Source organism: Suncus etruscus, chromosome 7, assembly GCF_024139225.1.
Source record: "Suncus etruscus isolate mSunEtr1 chromosome 7, mSunEtr1.pri.cur, whole genome shotgun sequence".
NCBI classification, from domain to species: Eukaryota; Metazoa; Chordata; class Mammalia; order Eulipotyphla; family Soricidae; genus Suncus; species Suncus etruscus.
In genome coordinates this window covers 98,542,824-98,568,033 of record NC_064854.1, presented here as the reverse complement: position 1 = coordinate 98,568,033, position 25,210 = coordinate 98,542,824, and the positions used below count along the sequence as shown (strand labels likewise).

General features: G+C 44.9%; 1 protein-coding gene and 1 non-coding gene across 2 annotated transcripts in view; one reads left to right on the top strand and one right to left on the bottom strand.

Annotated features, from left to right (window-relative positions):
- Positions 1–1,480: 1,480 nt before the first annotated feature.
- Positions 1,481–1,584, bottom strand: LOC126015244 (U6 spliceosomal RNA). The gene has a single exon (XR_007498131.1). It is a non-coding gene; the product is annotated as a U6 spliceosomal RNA (small nuclear RNA).
- Positions 1,585–5,800: 4,216 nt separating this feature from the next.
- USP22 (ubiquitin specific peptidase 22) overlaps positions 5,801–25,210 on the top strand; it is a 53,470-nt gene continuing 34,060 nt past the window's right edge. The window contains exons 1-2 of the mRNA XM_049776876.1: positions 5,801–6,149; positions 23,380–23,515. Of these exons, the coding sequence (XP_049632833.1) occupies positions 5,976–6,149; positions 23,380–23,515 (310 nt within the window). The 5' untranslated portion in view covers positions 5,801–5,975. The remainder of the gene's footprint in view (positions 6,150–23,379; positions 23,516–25,210) is intronic.

Below are 25,210 nucleotides of genomic sequence, written 5' to 3'. Positions count from 1 at the left end.
CTGGCACCCCACATAAGTCTCTTCTGTTATGGCTCTTGGTAGAAATGAGTTAGAGCTGTCTTTTCAGCCTGGTGATGATATATGATAGGTCCCTGTTCCCTTTGAAAAGCTAAGGGTACCACACAGCACACAATGGCTGGTTTCTTCTCCATGCTGAGCAACATTTTTTGTTTGTTTTACTTTTTATGGGGGGAAGGGAAAGCTACACCTGATGGCTCTCAGGGGTTACTTTATGCTCAGAAATTATTTCTGGCATACTAGGGAGATCATATGGAATGCCGAGGATTGAACTTAGTTGGCTGCATGTAAGGCAAATGCCCTATCCACTGTGCTATTGCTTTGGTCCCTGAGCAAGATTTTTCAGTATGATTTGCTAGAATTAAAGACCCACTGAGAATAACTGCAGGATGATGTTGGAGGTTTCTGGAAAGTCATCTCATGTCCAGTTCAAAGCCCCTCAGGTACACAGCTTCAGTGCTAAGGCCAGGGAAAGTGTCATGTTGGCTATTGTTGACCTTGAGAACATGGATCTCAAGAAAATAAGCAGCTGATTATTTCACCACTAAATGGGTTTACTCAAAAAGAACAAGAAGCAGTTTGGAAAGTGGAGCCCTTGATGAAATTTGTGAGCATTTCCCCAGAACAAAAGACAAAAACTTCTTTTTTTTTTTTTTTTTTTTGTGGTTTTTGGGTCACACCCGGCAGTGCTCAGGGGTTACTCCTGGCTCCATGCTCAGAAATTGCTCCTGGCAGGCACAGGGGACCATATGGGATGCTGGGATTCGAACCGATGACCTCTTGCATGAAAGGCAAACGCTTTACCTCCATGCTATCTCTCCAGCCCGACAAAAACTTCTTAATTGTAGAGGAGCTGTTGTAAATGCAGACTAGTTGGAAGAAGTGACTTGGCTGATTCTTATCGGCTGGTTTATGGCATCTCTCATAGGCGGAGCTGTTTTGGGGCAAGAAAGACCCTCCGCTTCCTCTTTCTAAGCAGCTAAGCACTTTCACTTCCTTCTGGAGATGCAAGGTAGGAGTTGACCACTTGGATTCTCCAGTGACCACATGTGTGTGTGATCTTTCTTTTTAGCTTGTAGTCTTACTTTCAAAATGGTTACTTTATTTTTATTTATTTATTTTTTTACTTTATTTCTTTTTGTTGGCTACACCCAGAAGTGCTCAAGGATTTGGGCTCATGGGACTATATAGGATATCACATTAAGGCAAGCTCCCTACCCACTGTACTATTGCTCCAGTCCCTCAAGATTTTATTATTATTATTATTATTATTATTATTATTATTTGGTTTTTGGGTCACACCCAGCAGCACTCAGGGATTACTCCTGGCTCTACACTCAGAAATTGCTCCTGGCAGGCTTGGGGGACCATATGGGATGTTGGGATTCAAACCACCATCCTTCAAAGCAAATGCCCTACCTCCATGCTATCTCTCCAGCCCCTTCTATATTATTATTATTATTTAAATTTGGAATGCTTCACGAATTTGCATGTCATCCTTGCGCAGGGGCCATGCTAATCTCTGTATCATTCCAATTTTAGTATATGTGCTGCTGAAGCGAGCACTATATATTATTTTTTAAATCAACATTTCCCTACTCCTGGGCAGGGGAAGCAGTGTTTCATCATTTCTCCATGTCTTTATTTTTTTTTAACTTATTTATTTTTTGGTTTTTGGGCCGCACCCAGTGATACTCAGGGTTTACTCCTGGCTATGCGCTCAGAATCACCCCTGGTAAAAAAAAAAAAAAACAGAACTAAAAAAAAAAAAATAGAAATCACCCCTGGGTTGGGGGACCATATGGGACACTGGGGGATCAAACTGCATTCCATCCTAGGTTAGCCACATGCAAGGCAAATGCCCTATAGCTTGTGCCACCTCTCCAGTCCCTAAACTTATTTAATAATTGATTTGTTTTGGGGTCACATGATACTCCTGGCCTTGTGCTTAGGAATCAATCCTGGCAAGCTTGGGGGACCATATTTGATGCCAGGAATCAAATTGGGTCCCTCCGTGGTCGGAAGCATGCAAGGCAAATGCCTTACCATAGTGCTATTTCTCAGTCCCATTTCTCCATGTCTTGCCAGAGACCTACGAGTAAGCTTGCATATGGTTGGCTATTTATCTGTTTATTGTGAAACAATAATGAAACTATGAAGGTCAGAGGGAGATGGTCCACTCCCTATAGTAACAGTGCTCAATGGGAAGAACCTGGGTTTGAGATTGGATATAGCATGACACTGGACCTATTGTTTGTCCTACTCCCCACCCCCCTTTTTTAAAGGGAGTTTAATAGCACTTCTCTACAGGAGTTTGGTGCTCCTCTGATATAATGATCCCCAGCTCACAGTAAACTACTCAGTCATTTAAGTGCTAGCAGTAAGGATGTTCATTTCTGTAAGGTCCCATTCATTTTATTTGTCCCCATACTTCTCCAGTGCATAGTACATGGAAAACACGACTCAGTTTCCCATGTGCTAGTAATAATTTCAAAAGTCTTTATTCTTGGTAACTCTATTTTTTTGGTTTGTTTTCGTCTTTGGCCCACACCCAACTGTTCTTTTTTTTGGTGGGGGGTGGTCATACCTGGCAGCGCTCAAGGGTTACTTCTGGCTCTGTGCTCAGAAATTGCTCCTGACAGGAGGGGGACCATATGGGATGCCGGGATTCTAACCACCATCCTTCTGCATGTCAGGCAAACACTCTACCTCCATGCTATCTCTCCGACCCCACACCCAACTGTTCTTAGGGTTTACTCATGGCTCTGTGCTCAGGGATCAATCCTGGCAGCCCCTGGGGGAACAATATATGAGGTGCCAGGAATTCAATCCAGATCAGCTGCAAACAAAGTAAGCACATTACATGATGTAGTACTGCTTCAGTCACATACAAAGACTTGACATCTCAGGAAGGAGGAGAAGATTGAACCACGAGTCTCAAGAGAGAGGTGGAAACCTTAGAAATGGTCAGTGGAAAAAAAAGGCATCCGGTCCCGAAGAGATAGTTTAGTGGGTAGGGTGCTTGCCAGGAGCAATTCCTGATTGCAAAGCCAAGAATGACTCCTGAGCACAGCAGCACCGCCAGTGTGCCCCCCAAATAAAACAAATGAGGTAGAAATGAGGGGTACTGAACAATTAAATGCTAGCAGTGCCATACTTATCAGTACCAACGTGGGATGAAGTGAAATGTTCTGATCTCAAAATTGTGTTCTTTACCAAGCTCTGCTGTTTCTGCTCAATAGAGGAGAAGAACTAGGAACACACCAAGGGTGTACAACAATGTGAAATGTAAACTAGGAAGATGACAATGACAAGGGTTGTCCAGTTCAAGTCTTACGTGTCCTATAGGTGAACCTTGATGAATGTTATCTGTTCCCCACTCAACACTCCCCCAACATCCACCTATCTTACTGGATGGAAGGGGTATGTGGTTGCTAATAAAGGGGTTGCCTCAGGGGTGTAAGAGAGATTCAGAGAGATATTCAGCAAGAGAAGCCTGAGGAGGAGGCAGCAGGATGGGGAGATGAGAGATGGTTGGATCCAGAAAGGTTACTTAGCTTAGAAGCCACACATGGTGGCTAGGGCCTTATAATAAAGCTTCATGTCTACTGACTTCTATTGACTGCTTGTCATTTCCTCGCTGTTATCCTGAACCTTAGACACGCCAGGCCAAAGAAGCTACAGGCGCCTGGTCTGGCCAAGAAAGGCCTCACATCCATCCACCATCATCCATAACCATTCAGTGCTTTTATTAATTTAATCAATTCAACATCACTCCTATTTAGAAAGGGAATCTGAGAAGCTCTTGGTTCTGCTCACGTACATAACTACTCAAAGCAGGTAACAATGATCCAAAGGCAACATAATGGGTAAACTGACCTACAAATTGAGTTTGGGGCTGATAAAAGGGTTTGTGATTATTAGAGGTGGAAGACAGGTACACTGGTGATGGATGTAGTATTAAAATTATGTCCGTGAGAAACTATTAATCATAATATTGCAAGCCAGAAAACAATCAAAAAATTTTTAAGTCTCAGGGCCACAGCGATAGCAGCTGACCTGGGATGGACCTGGGTTTGATCCTCAACATCTCATATTGATAAGGTTGGGAATTCCACAAGCATCCCTCTAATGACTCCAAGAGGCAGAGACCATGCAAAAGCAAGGGGTTTTACTATGCAAGCAGGCAGGGGCTCTCCCAGAGGATGAGAGCCTCGAACCAGATTTAACAAGTCTTTATGTAGCTTTTACAGTGGAAAATTACAGTAGGGTGTTTCATTTCAGGTAGGGTGGTCCATTTGACATTTGCTCAGTTACATTTTTGCAAGATTTAGATACCCACAAGTCACAAGGTTTGCAACAGTTAAAATGTATTTTGGTTCAGGGCGAGTTCTTGGGATTTAGGAAGGGGTGTGGTCTAGGGCATTAAGGGCAAGTCCTTGGGAAGCTGCAGAGAAAAATTATTTTATTTCTTTTACCTTTCAATATGGCACTCAGCCTGCCAGGAGTGATTTCTGAGCAGAGTCAGGAGTAATACCTGAGCACCACTAAGTGTGGCCCCCAAAAAACAAACAAAAAAAATTTTTTTTGGTGTTTGGGTCACACCCGGCAGCACTCAGAGGTTACTCCTGGCTCTACGCTCAGAAATCGCTCCTGGCAGGCTCAGGGGCACATATGAGATGCTGGGATTCAAACCACTGTCCTTCTGCATGCAAGGCAAATGCCTTACCTCCATGCTATCTCTCTGGCCCATGCACTTACTCCTAACTTGGTGCTCATGATCACTCCTGATGATGCTTGGAGTAACTATATGTGGCTTCAGGGGATAAAATTGGGTGGCGTTGCCTGCATATAAGGCAAGTAGCTTAGCCTTTGTACTATATCTCTGAAACTCCCAGTTTTGGTAATTTTGAAGTCTAAAACAATATCTGGTTGATTCTCATTTTAAAATGTTAAAATACTCTAGATTAAATCAATTGTATTCCTGACAGCTTTTTTTTTTTTAATTCCTGGTTCTGGGGACCCTACGGGATGGATTGACTGGCATCCATGGATTGAACTGGGTTGGCTGAGTGCAAGGCAAAACGCCTTAACTGCTAGCAAGTGATATTTTAATGTGTTTATTTCTATTTTACATTCAGCACATCTATATTTTTCTGAGATTTTTTTTATTCACGTAGATATTTTGATTTCTATGCATTTACTTAACAATTTTAGACACGATGGTTTACAATACTCAGGTACGATGACACGCAGGGCTACGCGCTCAGAAATCGCTCCTGGCTTGGGAAAACCATATGGGACGCCGGGGATCGAACCGCGGTCTGTCCTAGGCTAGTGCCACCGCTCCGGCCCACAGAAAAAAAAATAAAAAAAGAGAGAGCTCCAATCTGGAGACTGTACTAGACTGAACGAGCCTTAGGGATTTGCATAACCCGCCCACCGCCACGCCCACCGCCCCGCCTCTTTGCGGCAGATTTGTTTTTTTTTTTTTTTTAGGCCGGTAGGAACCGGTACAATTGCCTTCCCCATCGCGGGTGGGAGGGGGGGAGGCCGGGTTTAGTACAGCTAAAGACTCACGGCTTTGACAGGCGGCCAATGCTCAGGCGCGTAGGGCGTGGTTATAACTGGACCCACCCCTTCGCTGTCCTCCGGGGCGGGGCCAGCTCTTCCGCCGCCGACGGAAGGCAGGAAGGGCGGGAGCGTGTGGGCGGGGCCTGGGGCGCGCGGAGCATGCTCAGTGCGGCGTGCGCTGCCGGCCGGCCCGTCGAGACGCCGAGCGAGCGGGCGCAGCACCGCGAGGGCGGCGCCTGGCTGGCTGCCTTGGGCCGGGGCCCTTCTTTCTCCTCCGGCGTCCTTTGTCCGCCAGCCCCGAGCCGCGGCCCCGCGCCACCCTGGCGTCGTCCTCGTCCCCGTCGCCGCCCCCCGCGCGCGGCGGCCGGGCCTTGGCCAACCCCATGGTGTCCCGGGCCGAGCCCGAGGGCGAGAGCATGGACGCCGAGCTGGTGGTGGTGACGCCCCCGGGCTGCTCGCACCTGAGCGGCTTCAAGGTGGACAACTGGAAGCAGAACCTGCGCGCCATCTACCAGTGCTTCGTGTGGAGCGGGACGGCGGAGGCCCGCAAGCGCAAGGTGCCGCCCTCCCCTCGGCTTCTGCACTTGCATTGATTGATTGATTGATTTTTGGGGGGGGGTCACACCCGGCAGTGCTCAAGGGGTTCCTCCTGGCTCTGCACTCAGATATTGCTACTGGCAGGCAAGGGATCTGGGATGCCGGGATTCGAACCACCGTCCTTTTGCATGCAAAGCAAACAAGCGCTCTCCCTTCATGCTGTCTCTCCGGCTCCAAACATATCTTCACCCCCTTTTTTGGTGGGGGGTCACACCCGGCGGCTCTCGGGTTCCTCCTGGCTCTGCACTCAAAAATCGCTCCTGGCAGGCATGGGGAGGGGGACCCTATTTGGGATGTCGGGATTCGAACCACCGTTTCTTTTTGCATGCAAAGCAAACAAACGCCCTCCCTCCATGCTATATCTTTCCAGCTCCTGCCCAGCAAAATTGTGATTCATCCATATGCATATAACTATAGCTTATTCCTTTTTTATTTTATTTTGTTGTTTGTTTGTTTTCTGGGTCACACCGGCGGCGCTCAGGGGTTACTCTTGGCTCTGCACTCAGAAATCGCTCCTGGCAGGCATGGGGGGGACCCTATATGGGATGCCGGGATTCGAACCACCGTCCTTATGCATGCAAGGCAAACAAACGCCCTACCTCCGTGCTATCTCTCCAGCCCTTTCTTTGTGTGTGTGTGTGTGTGGGGGCGGCGCTCAGGGGTTACTCCTGGCTCTTGTGCTCAGGAATCGCTCTTGCAGGCGTGGGGGGGGGACTCTATGGGATGTCGGGATTCGAACCACCATCCTTCTGCATGCAAGGCAAACGCCCTACAACACTGTGCTATCTCTCTGGCCTCAGTTTATTTGTTTATTAATTGATCGGATATTTTGGGGAGTCACACCTGAGGATCCTCAAGGGGTTTATTTACTCCTGGCCCTGTGCTCAGAAAATCGCTCCTGGCAAGCTCGGGGGGGGGGGGCATGCAAGGCAAATAAATGCCTTACTGCTGTGCTAGCTCTTGGGCCCCACTTCTGCACTTTTGGGGGGCTGGCATGAGGACACTAGAGCTCGGACCTATGGGGTGTCCCTTTCTTTTCTCCCTCGCTCCACCTTCCACCCTCAGTCCCAGCCCCCTTCTCTCCAGCTCTTCCTCTACCTCTCGCCTGGGGGCTCCGTGGTTTGGGGGCCCTGCTGGGGCGCAGCTGAGCTGGGCGCTGGCTCTGGGGCAGGAGGTTGTGATCCGGTTGGGTCTTGCCCTATTGCTTGGAAGCCTGTGTTGTGTCCTGGATGAAGGTCCCCGACTTTCCAGCGCAATGTCTTGCCACTGAACCCTCCAGAAGTGGGAGGGTTCGGTGGCGGTCTTGGGTGCTCGGAAGAAATACAGTGGTGTGAGAATAAAGGAGAGACGAATCCGGGGCCTGCGGTGGTCAGAGGGGGCGTCCGGCTCTTGCCTTCATCTTTAAATTTTTTGTTTGTTTTGTTTTTGGGTCACACCCGGCAGCGTTCAGGGGCTACCCCTGGCTCTAGGCTCAGAAATCGTTTCTGGCTGGCTCGGGGGACCATATGGGGTGCTGGGATTCGAACCATCGTCCTGCATGCAAGGCAAACGCCCTACCTCCATGCTTATCTCTCCGGCCCCTCTTGGCTTCGTCTTTAATTGAGTAAGTTGTCTTGAGGTGTCTGAACCTTGGAAACGCCCCCCCCCCCCCCTTTGACTAGGGGTTACTAGGATGCAGTTACACTGCTTGGGTGACCCACACCTGCATTCCAGCGGCATATTCTCTCCCCATTTTTAGATAAAATTAGCTATGGAAGTGCCGTGTTTGTGTGTGCACATGTGGTGGCCTGCTAGGAACGTAGCCACTCACACCGCCCTTTTAAAGCCAGAATGATGCGAGCCTTATTTCTGCACAATTATGTATTAATTCTGTGATTAAGGGATTCTAGCAAGAAACTGACCCCTTCTTGGAGACGTTAAGTAAACATCCTGGATGTTAGAATTTTAAAAATACTCTCCTCACTGTCTGAACGATTAGGTTTATTAGTAACGATGTAGGAATCAGAAATGCTGATATTCTTTCCGAATTAACCGTGTTTTAACAATTTAACGTGATTTCACAATTTACAGCATGAGTTTGGGCAATGAGACCTCGAGTAGCAATTTATTTTTAATTTTTTTTCCCCGTGGGTGCACACCTGGCAGTGTTCAAGGTGTGCTCTGCGTTCAGAAATCACTCCCAGCAGGCTCTGGGGACCATATGGGACTCCAAGGATCGACTGGATTGATCGTATTGGATCGGATCGGATTGGCAGCCTGCTTGGCAAACAAAAGCGTAGCCCCTACCTACCCCTCAGGCTGTCACTCTAGCCCATAGAAATTTATTTTTAAATGGGAAAACCTACATTCACTGTGATTGGAAGGGATATTAAGATTCCCTCCTCACTTTTTAAAACCAGTCATGGTGTGAAGGAACAATACCCATTAGTGTGATCTGGAATAATAATAAAAAAAAGAGACAGTTTTCTATTAGGGTCAGTTAGATTATCACTAGTGGAATTATATGCCCTTTAAAAAAGAATCTGCTTTGAAGAGCTGTGCTTCAGGCGATTATTTAATTTGGCTATCTATTGTTAGTTGCTTGGTTCATATCTATATGATAAAGATAACTGGAAGGCCCATCATTTACCCCTCTCCTTCCTCTTCCCCATTGCTCCAATTTTAAGCAGAACTGTTAATTTTAACAATTTTTTTTTTTTTTGTGGTTTTTGGGTCACACCCGGCAGTGCTCAGGGGTTACTCCTGGCTCCATGCTCAGAAATTGCTCCTAGCAGGCACGGGGGACCATATGGGACGCTGGGATTCGAACCGATGACCTCTTGCATGAAAGGCAAACGCCTTACCTCCATGCTATCTCTCCAGCCCCTAATTTTAACAATTTTGTTCAATTTCCGAAAGGAAGAAATCTTTAAGAAATTTTTTTTTTTTTTGGTTTTTGGGCCACACCCGTTTGACGCTCAGGGGTTACTCCTGGCTATGTGCTCAGAAATCGCCCCTGGCTTGGGGGGACCATATGGGACGCCGGGGGATCGAACCGCGGTCCATTCCTTGGCTAGCGCTTGTAAGGCAGACACCTTAACTCTATCGCCACCTTCCTGGCCCAAAAGGTTTTTTTTTTTTTTTTTAGTTTTTGGGTCACACCCGGCTGTGCTCAGGGGTTACTCCTGGCTGTCTGCTCAGAAATAGCTCCTGGCAGGCACGGGGGACCATATGGGACACCAGGATTTGAACCAACCACCTTAGGTCCTGGATCGGCTGCTTGCAAGGCAAACACCGCTGTGCTATCTCTCCGGGCCCTTTTAGAAATTTTTACGCTGTATATCACTTAGATTAATCAATCTTCCAGACCTCTGATGGATCAATCCTATAACATTAGTTATCCATTTGAAAGAACCATATCTTTAATGAGCTGGATAGCATAACATGGTGATAAATATACTTTTCAAAAGTTCAGCCCTGTGTGTATTGCTGTACCTTTTGGTGGTGTACGAATGGTATATCCTAATATACAAATGGTAAATCCTAATTTTTTTCATCTGATACAAATTTTTCTGTATCAGTGTAGGTTCCGTATAACTGTATTTCTAGCACTCCCTAGTGGCCTTGCTAAGGAAAATAAGGTTTGAAAAATGGTTAACAGTGAGTAATCATCACTTGACAGTTTGTATGGGAGGGATTTCAGCACATTTTATAGGCTTAGTTTTTCAGTTTTTTTTTTTGTTTTTTGTTTTTTTGTTTTTGGGCCACACCCGGCGGTGCTCAGGGGTTACTCCTGGCTGTCTGCTCAGAAATAGCTCCTGGCAGGCATGGGGGTACCATATGGGACACCGGGATTTGAACCAACCACCTTAGGTCCTGGATCGGCTGCTTGCAAGGCAAACACCGCTGTGCTATCTCTCAGGGCCCCAGTTTTTTAGTTTTAAAGTAAGTTTCTTATAACAGTAGGTCCATTTAAGTTATCTTTGTGAACAAAGGGTATCTTGTGAAGGTGACACTTAGTTACAAATTCACTATTGAAATGACTGTCTAGGGGCCGGAGAGATAGCATGGAAGTAAGGCGTTTGCCTTGCATGCAGAAGGATAGTGGTTCGAATCCCGGCATCCTATATGGTCCCCCAGCCTGCCAGGAGCGACTTCTGAGCTCTGCTGGGTGTGACCCAAAAACAAAACAAAACAAAACAAAAAAAAGAAATGACTGTCTAAAGGATTTAAAGAGGTATATTTGGTTGGTTTTTTTTTTTTTTTTTGGGTGTGTGTGTGTGTACCATACCTGATGATGCTCAGGGGTTACTTCTGGCTATGCGCTCAGAAATCTCTCCTGGCTTGGGGGACCATATGGGATGCCGGGGGATCAAACTAAGGTCCATCCTAGGTCAGCTGCATGCAAAGCGTCCTACTGCTGTGCCACTGCTCTGGCACCGTATATTTGGTTTTTCAATCTAATTTTTTTTTTTTTTTTTGGTTTTTGGGCCACACCCAGTGACGCTCAGGGATTACTCCTGGCTATGAGCTCAGAAGTCGCTCCTGGCTTGGGGGACCATATGGGATGCCGGGGGATCGAACCACGGTCCGTCCAAGGCTAGCGCAGGCAAGGCAGGCACCTTACCTTTAGCGCCACCGCCCGGCCCCTCAATCTAATTTTTGAGTCTTTTTATCTTTCTTCCATTGATAGTAGAGAGTGAGAAGAATATGATCAGATCGGATAGCTTTCTGCCCAATCTATTTTTAAATTACTGTAAAATGTAAAATGTCTGTATTCTTTTTAGTTTTGGTGCCACACACTGTATGTTCTCAGGGGTTACTCCTGACTCTTCACTCTGGAATCACTTCTGGTGGGCTCAGGGGACCAAATGGGATGCTGGGATCAAACCCAACTAGGCCACTTGCATGGCAAATGACCTACCCACTGTGTTATCTATCTCCTGACCCACGTTTCAGTTCTCTTGAATGTGAAAGTGTTTCCAGAACTAAATGTTGCCATATGGTGGGTAGACTGTTTCTCGCCTTTCTGGCATGTGTCAAACATCACTTTTAGGGGTTGTGTATGCAAAGTAGAAATGAGTAAGCCCAGTTGTTCTCTGGGTTTACTGCTGGTTCTGTGCTCAGAAATTCTGGCGGTGCACAGGGGACCATATTGGGTGATCTTGCTGTACTAGCCAAGTAATTTTGAATATGTAGGCATTGGGGGGGGTGGTAGAAAGTAATGTTTGTATCTTTTTTTATTGGGGGGGGTCACACCCGGCTGTACTCAGGGGTCACTCTTGGCTCTGGCTTTGTGCTGAGAAATCGCTCCTGGCAGGCTAGGTCGACCATATATATGGGATGCTGGGATTCAAACCACCATCTGTCCTGGATCGGCTGTGTGTAAGGCAAATGTCCTACCGCTCTGCTATCTCTCTGGCCCCTCTTTTTTTCTTTTATTTATTTATTTGGTTTTTGGGGCACACCTGGCAGCGCTCAGAGGTTACTCCTGGCTCTATGCTCACAAATCGCTCCTGGAAGGCTCAGGGGATCATATGGGATGCTGGGATTCGAACCAGGCTTCTGGGTTGGCTGCATGCAAGGCCAATGCCCTACCTCTGTGCTGCTGCACCAGCCCCCAGGATTTTTGTTTTTGTTTTTGTTTTGGGCCACACTCGGTGATGCTCTGGGGTTACTCTTGACTATGTGCTCAGAAATCGCTCCTGGCTTGGGGGACCATATGGGACACCTCTGTCCTACGTTAGCTTGTGCAAGGTTTTTGTGGTACTAACTATAGATTCACTTGGAGTTGGGAATTAGTGGAGAAAGGTACTGCGTTTTCTTTACTAAGTTTCAGTCAGTGGCACCATTGTTAAAAGTTGTCATATAGTACCATATCCTGGATGTCAGCATTGATACATAGTTCATCATTGATGTTATCTGCCCATCACTCAGATTTTCTTTTTATTTGTATTCATTTGTGTCTATTTAGCTCTATGCAAAGGTATAATACTTTTATATTTACAGAAGTCACAAAAAGACAATGTAGTGTTCTATGTCCCCCTCCCTTCCTAATGTTAATATCACATTACTGCAGGGGTTTTTGGTCTTATATAATGATACTATTAATAAATGATTAATTGTTTACTTCCTTGTTTGTTTTGGACCACCGGCACCTGATGGTACTTAGAGTTTACTTACTACTCCTGACTGATCAGGAATTAGCCCTCCCTACCTGCTCTACTATCTTTCTGATCCCTATTTTGTTGTTTGGTGGTTGTTGTTTTTTGAGTCACACTGGGCAGCGCTCAGGGGTTACTTCTGGCTGTGTGCTCAGGGAACACATATGGCAGGCTCAGGGAACCATATGGGATGTCTGGGGATTGAACCTGGGTTGGCCACATGTAAGGCAAATGCCCTATTGGCTGTGCCATTGCTCCTGCCTCTGATCCCTAACATTTTTAAGACCTAAAAACTGTTTATTTTAACTGTTTCTTTGCTTTGAAGTTCATTTTGATTCCTAACTACACATGTACCAGAAACAATGAAACAACAAGAACAACAAAACCTACTTAGTGATTTCATTCTGAAGTTAACCTTTTGGCTAAAATTTTGAATATAAGCCAGCTTTAGGAATATAAAAAGAAATAGAAGATCAGCTTTAGGAGCTCTTGTTAGTTTTTATTTTTTTTTTTTTAGCTCTTGTTATTTTTTCTTTTGGGCCTCACATAGTGGTGCTCAGGGGATATTCATGACACAAATGATTCCTGGGGATGCTCAAGAACCATTTGTGGGCCGGAGAGATGGCATGGAGGTAAGGCATTTGCTTTCATGCAGAAGGTTATTGGTTCGAATCCCGGCGTCCCATATGGTCCCCCGTGCCTGCCAGGAGCGATTTCTGAGCCCGGAGCCAGGAAAAACCCCTCAGCCCTCAGCACTGCCGGGTGTGACCCAAAAACCACAAAAAAAAAAAAAAAAGAACCATTTGTGATGCAAGGGAACAAAGGAGGGTTGACTTTGAACATGGCTGGAGCGTTAACCCCTTTCTGACCCCTTTATGGGAAATTTATAGAAATTTACTTTCAAATTCTTAGAACGCATGTCTAGTGGAGAAAAATTTTTGCTCACGTCAATCCTTTCTTTTCTTTTCTTTTCCTTTTTTTTTTTTTAATGGTTTTTGGGTCACACCCGGCTGTGCTCAGAGGTTACTCCTGGCTCTATGCTCAGAAGTCGCTCCTGGCAGGCTCAGGGGACCATATGGGATGCCGGATTCGAACCACCGACCTTCTGCATGCAAGGCAAATGCTTTACCTCCATGCTATCTCTCTGCCCCCCCTTTTTATGGTTGCTCACGTCAATCTATATATTTATTGATTTACTCTCACAGTATCATTATATGATGGTTTTCTATCAACCTATATGCCCCTAGAGTTCATTTGTTTTTTTGGGGCCACAACTGACAGTGCTTAAGGTTTACTCTGGCTCTGTGCTCAGGGATCACTTCTGACAGGGTTTGGGAACACCGTATGTGGTGCTGGGCATTGAACCAGTTCGGCTGCTTGCATAGCAGCTATTGTTCTGGGCCCAATCTGTACTCTCTGAAGAAACATTGCCGTTCCATGTTCCCATGTGGAATAAAATGCATGGGAGGGGTTACTTTGCCCAGTAGTTTTGTACTTTGGTGCGGGGAGGAGGGATTGGGACCAATTCTAGCTCTTTGCTTAGGGATCATTTCTGGCACTGCTCAGGGGAACATATGTGAACTCAGGTCTCCCTGGTGCAAGGCAACTGCCCTGCCTCTCTTCTATTTCTAGCAGTTTTTTTTTTTTTTTTTTTTTTTTTTTTTTGTTTTTTTGGGCCACACCCAGCGGTGCTCAGGGATTACTCCTGGCTATCTGCTCAGAAATAGCTCCTGGCAGGCACAGGGAACCGGGATTCAAACCAACCACCTTAGATCCTGGATCGGCTGCTTGCAAGGCAAACGCTGCTGTGCTATCTTTTCCGCCCCTCTAGCAGCCTTTTTATGTACTTTTTTTTTTTTTTTTTTTCATTTCCAGGTTTCTTCCTTCTAGGAAGACATTGGCACATACTTGTCATATCATTAGATTTGCTCTTCATCTGCATGTCAGCAGATGCAGGGTCAGCTACGTGCAAAACAAGCTTCTTAATCACTGTGGTCTCTGTCATCCTTAACCAGTTTTAAATTTTGCTAATATGGGGCTGGAAATGTGACTAAGTAGTAGAGTGTGTGTTTCACTTGTAAGCGTGTATGCTGCACCTGCAGCATTGCAAAATAATAACAATGATAAAATTTGCATGTAATAAGGTCTGCTTTCTATGCTGTAAAGTGCAATATTTTGACAGGTGCACTGTTACAGAGTTACCATTGCAGTGTTCCAGGGATCAGGGGTTACTCCTGGCTATCTGCTCAGAAACAGCTCCAGGCACGGGGAGGGGGGAGCATATGGGACGACAGGATTCCAACCAACCACCTTAGGTCCTGAATCGGCTGCTTGCAAGGCAAACCCGCTGTGCTATCTTCCATCCCCGTAATAGGACAACCCTTATAACCCCACCTACCTACTCAATGTGTCCAAAACCTTGATGTGTTTAAGAGAGATCCCTGGCTTCTCCAGAGTGGAAATAGACAAGTAAAGAAATATAGAGGCGGGTGGAGAGATAGCATGGAGGTAGGGCTTTTGCTTTGCATGCAGAAGGACGGTGGTTTGAACCCCGGCATCCCATATGGTCCCCCAACCCTGTCAGGAGTGATTTCTGAGTGGAGATACAGGCATAACCCCTGAGCAATGCTGAGTGTGATGCAAAAACCAAAAAGCAAACAAACAAAAGAAAAATAGAGGCAAGCAAGCAAATACATGTTCAAGATAACAGTGTTCAAAATAACATGATACATGTTCAAGATAATACTGGCTTGAAGAACAAACCCAGATGTCCATTTTTTTGGTGGGGGACACACCCGGTGACGCTCAGGGCTATGCGCTCAGAAATCACTTGTGGCTTGGGGGACCATATGGGATGCCAGGGGATCAAACCATGATCCTTCCTAGGTTAGTGTGTGCAAGACAGATGCCCTACCGCTTGCAACACTGAGCCAGCCCCCTAGGTGTCCTTTCTTTTTTTTTTTTTTGGTTTTTGGGCCACACCCGGTAACGCTCAGGGGTTACTCCTGGCTATGCGCTCAGAAGTCGCTCCTGGCTTGGGGGGACCATATGGGACGCCGGGGGATGGAACCGCAGTCCGTCCTACGCTAGCGCTTGCAAGGCAGACACCTTACCTCTAGCGCCACCTTCCCGGCCCCCCTAGATGTCCTTTCAATAGCACATAGTTACATTGCTTTCTCAGATTCCTTTCATTGAATAATGTGTAATTCATGTTGTATGAACTGGTACTTTACTCCTTATCACTGAAAAATATATATAGTTATATGCAGCTTAATGACGGGCATGTATTCTGAGAAGTACTATTGAAAGATCATTTCATTGATATTCAAATAATCAGTATAATTTTACAAAATAAGATGGGATAACCTGTATGATAAGCCTTGTATGTATATGCTGTTTGTTGACCCAAAGTGTCTTTGAAAGGACAAAAGTCTATCCCATGGTACTAACAGTCTAAATCAACTTTTTTTTTTTCTGGCTTAGAAAATACAGATTTTTAATTTTACTTTGTTTCATGTTTTAGCCTCTCAAAATGTTTTCCAACATTTAATTTTTACCTTTTACCTATTTAACATTTGTTTACAGTATTACAGAGTTTCTGGAGTGTAGTGAACACTTCTATTATGTGTATGAGTCACCACACCTACTACCAAGTTCTAGCTGTACTGTTTTATTGTGTTTTGATGATGTTGTGTTGCACCCAGTATTGCTAAGGGCTTACTCCTGGCTTTATGCTTAGGGATCATTTCTGGAGGTGAGCTGGGGAACCATGCAGTGACGGCTAACCTTTTTGAGCCCGAGTGCTCAAACTGCCGCACAATGCCTAGTCCTCCCAGTGGCCAGGCTGGCACTGTTGCCAGGTGAGTTGCAAAGCAGACACTGGCACACTCACCTCCCTCCGAGACACATATCTTAATTGCGGACCTTTCTGCGTGCCAGCTGCAAGGCCTTCAAGTGCCACCGCTGGCATGCCTGCCATAGGTTCGCCATCCAGGAGTGACGGGAATTGAATCCAAGTTACTCACGTGCAAGGCAAGCACCCTATCTCTTCTGCCCATAACCACCTTTTTAATGTTGTTTTTTATTTTTTTCCCAGTCTATGAATTTGGGATACGTTTCCTTTTCTTTATTAGGTTTACTCCTGGATACTTACTCTTCTTTTTTTTTTTTTTGGATATAATTGCCTTTTTTTTTTTTTTTTTTGCCACACTCAGTGACACTCTGGGGTTACTCCTGGCTATGCGCTCAGAAATTGCTCTTGGCTTGGGTGACCATATCCATATGGGACATCAAGGATTGAATCGAGGTCCGTCCTGGATCAGCTGAGTGCAAGGCAAATGCCCTACTGCTGCGCTATTGCTCTGGCCCCTGGATACAGTTGCTTAATGAGATTATTTCTTTAACTTTCTCTTTCCTTAACTTACTATGTATAGAAATGCAACAGTGGGCCCGGAGAGATAGCACAGCGGTGTTTGCCTTGCAAGCAGCCCATCCAGGACCTAAGGTGGTTGGTTCGAATCCAGGTGTCCCATATGGTCCCCCATGCCTGCCAGGAGCTATTTCTGAGCAGACAGCCAGGAGTAACCCCTGAGCACCACTGGGTGTGGCCCAAAAACCAAAAAAAAAAAAAAAAAAAAAGAAAAAAAAGAAATGCAACAGTGATATTTCATATATCTAACATTTTGCATCCTGCCACTTGACTAAATTCAATAGTCTTTAATAATATTTTGTGTAGTCTTTAAGTTTCCTCTGTGTGTTATTCTGTTAATGGTTTTGGGGACGCATCTGGCAGTTTCCAAGGCCTATTACTCCTGGAGCTCTGCTCACTCCCAGAAGTACTGGGAGACCATGAGGTACTAGGGACTAAACTTGGGCCCTTCAGCCCTTTGAGTTATTTATCCTGCCTCTGGGTTTGTTGTTTATAGTCAGGCAATGTTCTTGTTTTTTTTTTTTTTTTTTTTTGGTTTTTGGGCCACACCCGGCATTGCTCAGGGGTTACTCCTGGCTGTCTGCTCAGAAATAGCTCCTGGCAGGCACGGGGGACCATATGGGACACCGGGATTCGAACCAACCACCTTTGGTCCTGGATTGGCCGTTTGCAAGGCAAACGCCGCTGTGCTATCTCTGCGGGCCCTATAGTCAGGCAATGTTCTATACCTGTCCTTTCCCCACTGCACATTTTCTGTCACCACTGTCCTGAGTTTTCCTTTTGCTTCTGCCCTGCATCATTGAAGTATTCTCCCCCCTCCAATGAAGTATTCTTAATACTGGCAGTTAATCAATGAACTTTCAGGTTTGTTTATTGAGGGTGTGTACACTCTGCAGTGCTCAGGACTATTACTGGCTCTACTCAAGGAACATTCTTGGCGTGGCTGAGGGCATGAGAGCATGGGTAGACTCTACCAGCATTTACAAAGATCAATTCCCCCTTTTCTTCTATCACATGCAAATCCTAGTGTTTAAGTATTTACAAAAGTCATTGCAGGGCTGTTGGGCCAGTAGTTTCTAGGTTGTATTTTCAGGAATGCATAGCATCCTCTAGAATTATTTGTTAGCTTGGAAAGTTGTAGTATTTTCTCTCAACAGAAGCTCTTTGGACAACTGATGGAAGAAAGCTGCCACTTCTGGAGAAGCTACTGACTCAGGAGGCAGAGCCATATCCTGTGACCTGTGGAAGTCGGAACGCTAATTGTCTGTAAAAGGTGGTTAGCAGAGCCTGAATTAACTGTCTGTGGCTGTTAACAGTCACCACATACCGGGTGGCTTAGAACAGCAGGGACTTGATCCCAGTACCACATGGGCCCATGTCAGAGAGCTGGGATTAGTCCTGAGTACTGCTAGTGTGCCTCTCTCTCAAACAAAACAAAACAATAAATAAGATAGAACAAGCTCCAGTTTCTTTATATTGTGTAAGAGGAGTAGAGCCTTTGTTGAGAATTTCTTTAGTGGGGCTGGACCTTTAAGGAAGTGTTTTTTCAACCACTGTGCTGTGGCACACTAGTATGCTGTGAGATATTGTCTGGTGTGCCATGGGAAAAATTTATCTGTAACATGTGGCTTCGGCTCACAAATAGACCAATCATTAGATTATTTCATAATGAAGTAATTATAAAATAATCTTTGTGTTTATTTGATTCCTATTCAAGAGAATTACTTTATATATAGTCAGTATAGGCACAGAGTTGTTATTTTAACTTTTTTTTTTTTTTTTTTTTTTTTGGTTTTTGGGTCACACCCAGCAGCACTCAGGGGTTACTCCTGGCTCTACACTCAGAAATTGCCCCTGGCAGGCTCGGGGGACCATATGGGATGCTGCGATTCGAACCGCCATCCTTCTGCATGCAAGGCAAATGCCTTACCTCCATGCTATCTCTCCAGCCTCTTTTTAACATTTTCTAATGGTGGTGTGCCTAGTGATTTTTTTTTCCATGAAAACAGTGTGCCTTAAAAAAAAATAAGTGTGCCTGTGCACAAAAAGTTTGAAAAACACTGCTTTAAGGAGCTTCAGAGAATCAGTGGAGATAATCTCTTCAGATTGTTTCTCAAAAATTTATTTAGCTGCCCGGTGAGGTGGCACTAGAGGTAAGGTGTCTACCTTGCAAGCGCTAGCCAAAGAAGGACTGCATTTCGATCCCCTATATGGTCCCCCCAAGCCAGGGGCAATTTCTGAGCACTTAGCCAGGAGTAACCCCTGAGCATCAAACGGGTGTGGCCCAAAAAACCAGGGGGGGGGGAACAAAAACAAACTTATTTAGCCACTGAAAGCAACTTTGCTCAGGAAGAGATAACAGTTGTTTGGTTTTAGCACTCTGGTTGCTCCTAGTTTTTATCTCTGGGGCTTCCTCAAATTACCATGCATTGCTGGGGGCTAGGAATTGAATCTAGGTCTCCAGCATGCAGAACACATGAATTTACTTGCCCTTTGAGCTATTTCCCCAGACCAGGGGATACAATTTAAAAGGTTAGATTTGGATTTGGGTCTAGAAGCAGCTGTATCTGGAGTTGAGTCAAGACCAGTCTGAGCTGATGTGCCAATTCTTGAAAGGCTGTTTTTATTCTAGCTGGGACTGGAGTGCTGGGATCTGCAGGACTGCTTTAATCCTTGGCTGCTCTGGAGTATTCACATTTTCCATAGACTCCTGTTTGGGGTGACAGAACATCTGTAATCTGATGGTAATGTGTGCAAACAATTAAAGTTTATGTAATTTATCTTGTAAATGAATACATCAGTGACAGGTTTCCTCATCTGTGGAGAATACCTCTAGACTTCCTGCCCACCCAATTAAGCCACCCCAAATATTTAGGCAGAAAAGCCTGACTGTTGATTTATGCACTAGTTCCTAACCAGTCTTTCCACCATCATCCACTTCATGCTTGAAACTGCCATACAGGGCCCGGAGAGATAGCACAGCGGCGTTTGCCTTGCAAGCAGCCGATCCAGGACCTAAGGTGGTTGGTTCGAATCCCGGTGTCCCATATGGTCCCCCGTGCCTGCCAGGACCTATTTCTGAGCAGACAGCCAGGAGTAACCCCTGAGCACCACTGGGTGTGGCCCAAAAAACCAAAAAAAAAAAAAAAAAAAAAAAAAAAAAGAAACTGCCATACAGAGTGAAGCTTAGAAGAGGCTACTTCTTCTTCTTCTTTTTTTTTTTTTTTTTTTTGGTTTTTGGGCCACACCCGGCAGTGCTCAGGGGTTATTCCTGGCTGTCTGCTCAGAAATAGTTCCTGGCAGGCACGGGGAACCATATGGGACACCGGGATTCGAACCAACCACCTTAGGTCCGGGATCGGCTGCTTGCAAGGAAAACACCGCTGTGCTATCTCTCCGGGCCCAAGAAGAGGCTACTTCTATGTGAAGGAGTTGTGGGCATTGGGGACCAGGCAGCCCTAGAACACAATCTGACTGTGTTCTTCCTGCTTATATAGTCTCAAGCCTATACATTTTTTTTAATATTTTTTCTTTATTTAAACATCTTGATTACAAATATGATTGTGATTATGTTTCAGTCATGTAAAGAACACTCCCCCCCTTCACCAGTGCAACATTCCCACCACCAATGTCCCAAATCTCCCTCCATCCAACCCCACCCCTACCTGTACTCTAGACAGGCTTTCCAGTTCTCTCATTCATTCACATGATTATGGTAGTTCTCAGTGTAGTTATTTCTATAACTGCACTCACTACTCTTTGTGGTGAGCTTCATGAAGTGAGCTGGAAGTTCCAGCCCTCCTCTTATGGTCTCTGAGGATTGTTGCAAAAATGACTTTTATTTTTCTTAAAATCCATAGATGAGTGAGACTATTCTGTGTGTCTCTCTCTCCCTCTGACTTATTTCACTCAGCATGATAGATTCCATATACATCCATGTATAGGAAAATTTCATGACTTCATCTCTCCTGACGGCTGCATAATATTCCATTGTGTATATGTACCACAGTTTCTTTAGCCATTCGTCTGTTGAAGGGCATCTTGGTTGTTTCCAGAGCCTGGCTATTGTGAATAGTGCTGCAATAAATATAGGTGTGAGGAAGGGGTTTTTGTACTGTATTCTTGTGTTCTTAGGGTATATCCCTAGGAGTGGAATAGCTGGGTCGAATGGGAGCTCAATTTCCAGATTTTGAAGGAACCTCCATATCGCTTTCCATAGAGGCTGTACTAGACGGCATTCCCACCAGCAGTGGATAAGAGTTCCTTTCTCTCCACATCCCCGCCAGCACTGATTGTTCTCATTCTTTGTGATGTGTGCCAATCTTTGTGGTGTGAGATGGTATCTTATCGTTGTTTTTATTTGCATCTCCCTGATGAGGGAACATTTTTTCATGTGCCTTTTGGCCATTTGTATTTCATTTTTATCAAAGTGTCTGTTCATTTCTTCTCCCCATTTTTTTGGTTTTTGGGCCACACCCAGCGGTGCTCAGGGGTTACTCCTGGCTGTCTGCTCAGAAATAGCTCCTGGCAGGCACGGGGGACCATATGGGACACCGGGATTCGAACCAACCACCTTAGGTCCTGGATGGGCTGCTTGCAAGGCAAACACTGCTGTGCTATCTCTCCGGGCCCTCTTTTCCACATTTTTTGATGGGATTAGATTTTTTTTTTCTTGTAAAGTTCTGTCAGTGCCCTGTATATTTTGGATATTAGCCCCTTATCTGACAGGTATTGGGTGAATAGTTTCTCCCACACGGTAGGTGGCTCTTGTATCCTGGGCACTATTTCTTTTGAGGTGCAGAAGCTTCTCAGCTTAATATAGTCCCATCTGTTGATCTCTGCTTTCACTTGTTTGGAAAGTGCAGTTTCCTCCTTGAAGATGCTTTTAGTCTCAATGTCATAGAGTGTTTTACCTACGTGTTGTTCTATATACCTTATGGTATCAGCTGTGATATCAAGGTCTTTAATCCATTTGGATTTGACCTTTGTACATGATGTTAACTGGGGGTCTATGTTCGCTTTTTTGCAAGTGGCTAATCAGTTTTGCCAGCACCACTTGTTGAAGAGGTTTTCCCTGCTCCACTTAAGATTTCTTGCTCCTTTGTCAAAAATTAGGTGATTGTAAGTCTGGGGAACATTGTCTGAGAACTCAAGCCTATTGCACTGATATGAGGGTCTGTCTTTATTCCAATACCATGCTGTTTTGATAACTATTGTTTTGTAGTACAGTTTAAAGTTGGGGAAAGTAATGCTTCCCATTTTCCTTTTCCCTAGGAGAGCTTTAGCTATTCGAGGGTGTTTATTGTTCCAGATGAACTTCATAAGTGTTTGATCCACTTCTTTGAAGAATATCATGGGTATCTTTAGAGGGATCGCATTAAATCTGTATAATGCTTTGGGGAGTATTGCCATTTTTTTTTGGGGGGGGGCAACACCCGGCAGTGCTCAGGGGCTACTCCTGGCTATCTGGTCAGAAATAGCTCCTGGAAGGCACGGGATTCAAACCACTGTCCTGGGATGCCGGGATTCAAACCACTGTCCTTCTGCATTCAAGGCAAATGCCTTACCTCCATGCTATCTCTCCGGCCCCTATGTTTGTTAATCTTTTTTTTTTTGGGTCAAAACCAGCAGCGCTCAGGGGTTACTCCTGGCCCTACATTCAGAAATCACTCCTGGCAGGCTCGGGGGACCATATGGGATGTCGGAATTCCAACCACCGTCCTTCTTCATGCAAGACAAATGCTCCCCCTCCATGTTATCTCTTCGGCCCCATGTTTGTGATCTTGTTCTTGGCAATAATATGTTTTTTTCTTGCATCTTTGATTAATGTTCACTAATGTAACTAACATATTGCTTTTAAATTTGTGTGGGCTTAAAACCTAAGGTGTCAAGTTTAAAATGATATCCAGATTAAGGGTCACTAAGTTGTGAGTTGCTGGCTTGGACAACCTGGGCACCACACGTGGTCCCCATAGAATCAACAGGTGTTTCTGCTGAGCACAGAGCTAGGGGTGAGCACTGCTGGACGTGGCTTCATTCCTTCTCCCCCCAAAATATCCCAAGACTTATGGATATTGATACTTGAGATAATAGGTGGGGGGTTTCTTATGTGAAACTAGTTTTGAGCTAATCGTTAGAATTTACCTCTTGGGACTACTGAAAAGATTGACAAATAACAAAAGCGATCATCTTAATATATAAAGACTTTAGAAAAAAAATATATGCGTGTGTGTATGTATGCTTGTATATAAAATCGAAATACTTGGCTTTTCCTCTTTTCCCATAGCAGTACCTGTTGTGGAGCACTTCTGGAACCGTGATGTCTGTCTGAGGATGGGCATACCATGTACTTTAATGTATTCTTTTATTTTTTTCACATACTTTTTTTTTTTTTTTTTGGTTTTTGGGTCACACCCAGCAATGCTCAGGGGTTACTCCTGGCTGTCTCCTCAGAAATAGCTCCTGGCAGGCACGGGGGACCATATGGGACACCGGGATTTGAACCAACCACCTTTGGTCCTGGATCGGCTGCTTGCAAGGCAAACGCCGCTGTGCTATCTCTCCGGGCCCTATTTTTTTCACATACTTTAATGATCTTTACTTCTCTTTATCTTTTAGGCCAAGTCATGTGTCTGCCATGTTTGTGGTGGTGTCCACCTCAACAGGCTTCACTCTTGCCTTCACTGTGTCTTCTTTGGCTGCTTCACAAAGAAGCACATTCATGAACACGCGAAGTCAAAGCGGCACAACCTAGGTAAGCGCCCCTCTGAACTGTTGGCACTCGGATATTTCCTTAGTAATTTTGCTGTGCAATTTCCTTCTTCCAGAAGTCTGCTTGTAGCTTAATTTATGGCCTTCTTTGTGGAATTCCACAGGGAAAATACAACAGAGTAATACTAAGATCAAATGTACCTTGTACCCAGCTAGCCCTTAAATATTAGGTTGCTGATAAGTTATTTTGTGCAGGGAAGGGATCCTGGGGATCAGACTCAGATTCTCGTGTGTGAGGCATGCATTTTACCACTGAACTCCATCCCTGGTGTGGTGTTAATATTATATGGAACCTTAATAAGTTAAGGTGGATTACTATTTGTTATAATCAACTTGCTTGCTTTTTTTCTTTTTCTTCTTTTTGGGCCACACCCGGTGACGCTCAGGGGTCACTCCTAGCTTTACATTCAGAAATTGCTCCTAGCAGGTTTGGGGGACCATATGGGATGCTGGGATTCGAACCATTGTCCTTCTGCATGAAAGGCAAACACCCTATAACCATGCTATTTTTCCAGCCCCCAGTCGTTTTTGCTTTTTTATTTTATAATGTTTTCAGTAATAGATTTCTTAGAGATAAGTCAGTTTTATAAGAAAGTTCACAAGGAAAAAAAATAAAAGAAAGTTAACAAGGGGCTGGAGCAATAGCACAGCGGTAGAGTGCTTGCCTTGCACGCAGCTGACCCATGACGGGGCCTGGGTTCGACCCCCAGTGTCCCATATGGTCCCCCAAGCCAGGAGCACTATCTGAGCACAGAGCCAGGAATAACCCCTGAGTGTCACTGGGTATGGATCAAAAATCAAAAACAAAAAAAAAAAAAAAAAAAAAAAAGAAAAGAAAAAGAAAAGAAAAGTTAACAATATTGGGGCCAGAAAGATAGCATAGCAGTAAGACATTTGCCTTGCATGCAGTCAATCCAGATCGGACCTGGGTTTGATTTCTAACATGCCATATGGTCCACTGAGCCTGCCAGGAGTGATTTCTGAGTGCAGAGCCAGGAGTAACCCCTGAGCAGCGCTGGGTATTGTTCAAAACAAAACCAAAACAAAACTAAACAAAAGAAGAAAGTTAACAATAATTGCACTAAGATAAAATGTTCTTTTATATATCAGAATTCAAAGCTGGTCCTAGAGAGATAGTACAGCAGGGAGGGTACTTGCTTTGCATATGCTGACCCAGGTTTGTAGATTGGCACTACGTATGATTCCCCTAAAGCGGGCATGATTTCTGATCTCTGAGTGCAAAGCCAGGAGTACTGCCTTTTGTGGTTCCAAAACAACAATAACAAAACAAACAAACAAAATCAAACTTGTTCATGGACATTTGAGAAATTAGATGAAGTTTTTTTCTCCATCTTATTTTCTGCTTCTGCTTAAATAGTGTCTAGGGAGATAGGAGGGCAGGAAGAAAAGCAAAAAAATCAAAGTTAGAAATGGGGGTGGTGGTAGCCCAGTGTATGGAATGGTTTTTTGTTTTGTCTTTTCCCAGCTTGCTGAAACCACATTCATTTTCTCCCTGTGTGACTGACTCTGCTGCTTCTCCCCTCTAATCCAGAGCAATTTAAAAGACTTGTGACTTTCGTTAGCATTGTATGGAGGGTGTTTGGTGATTTGTTCCATATATAATTTGTCTAATTATATATGATGAAATGTATAGTTCAGAAAAGATTTTTTTCTTATC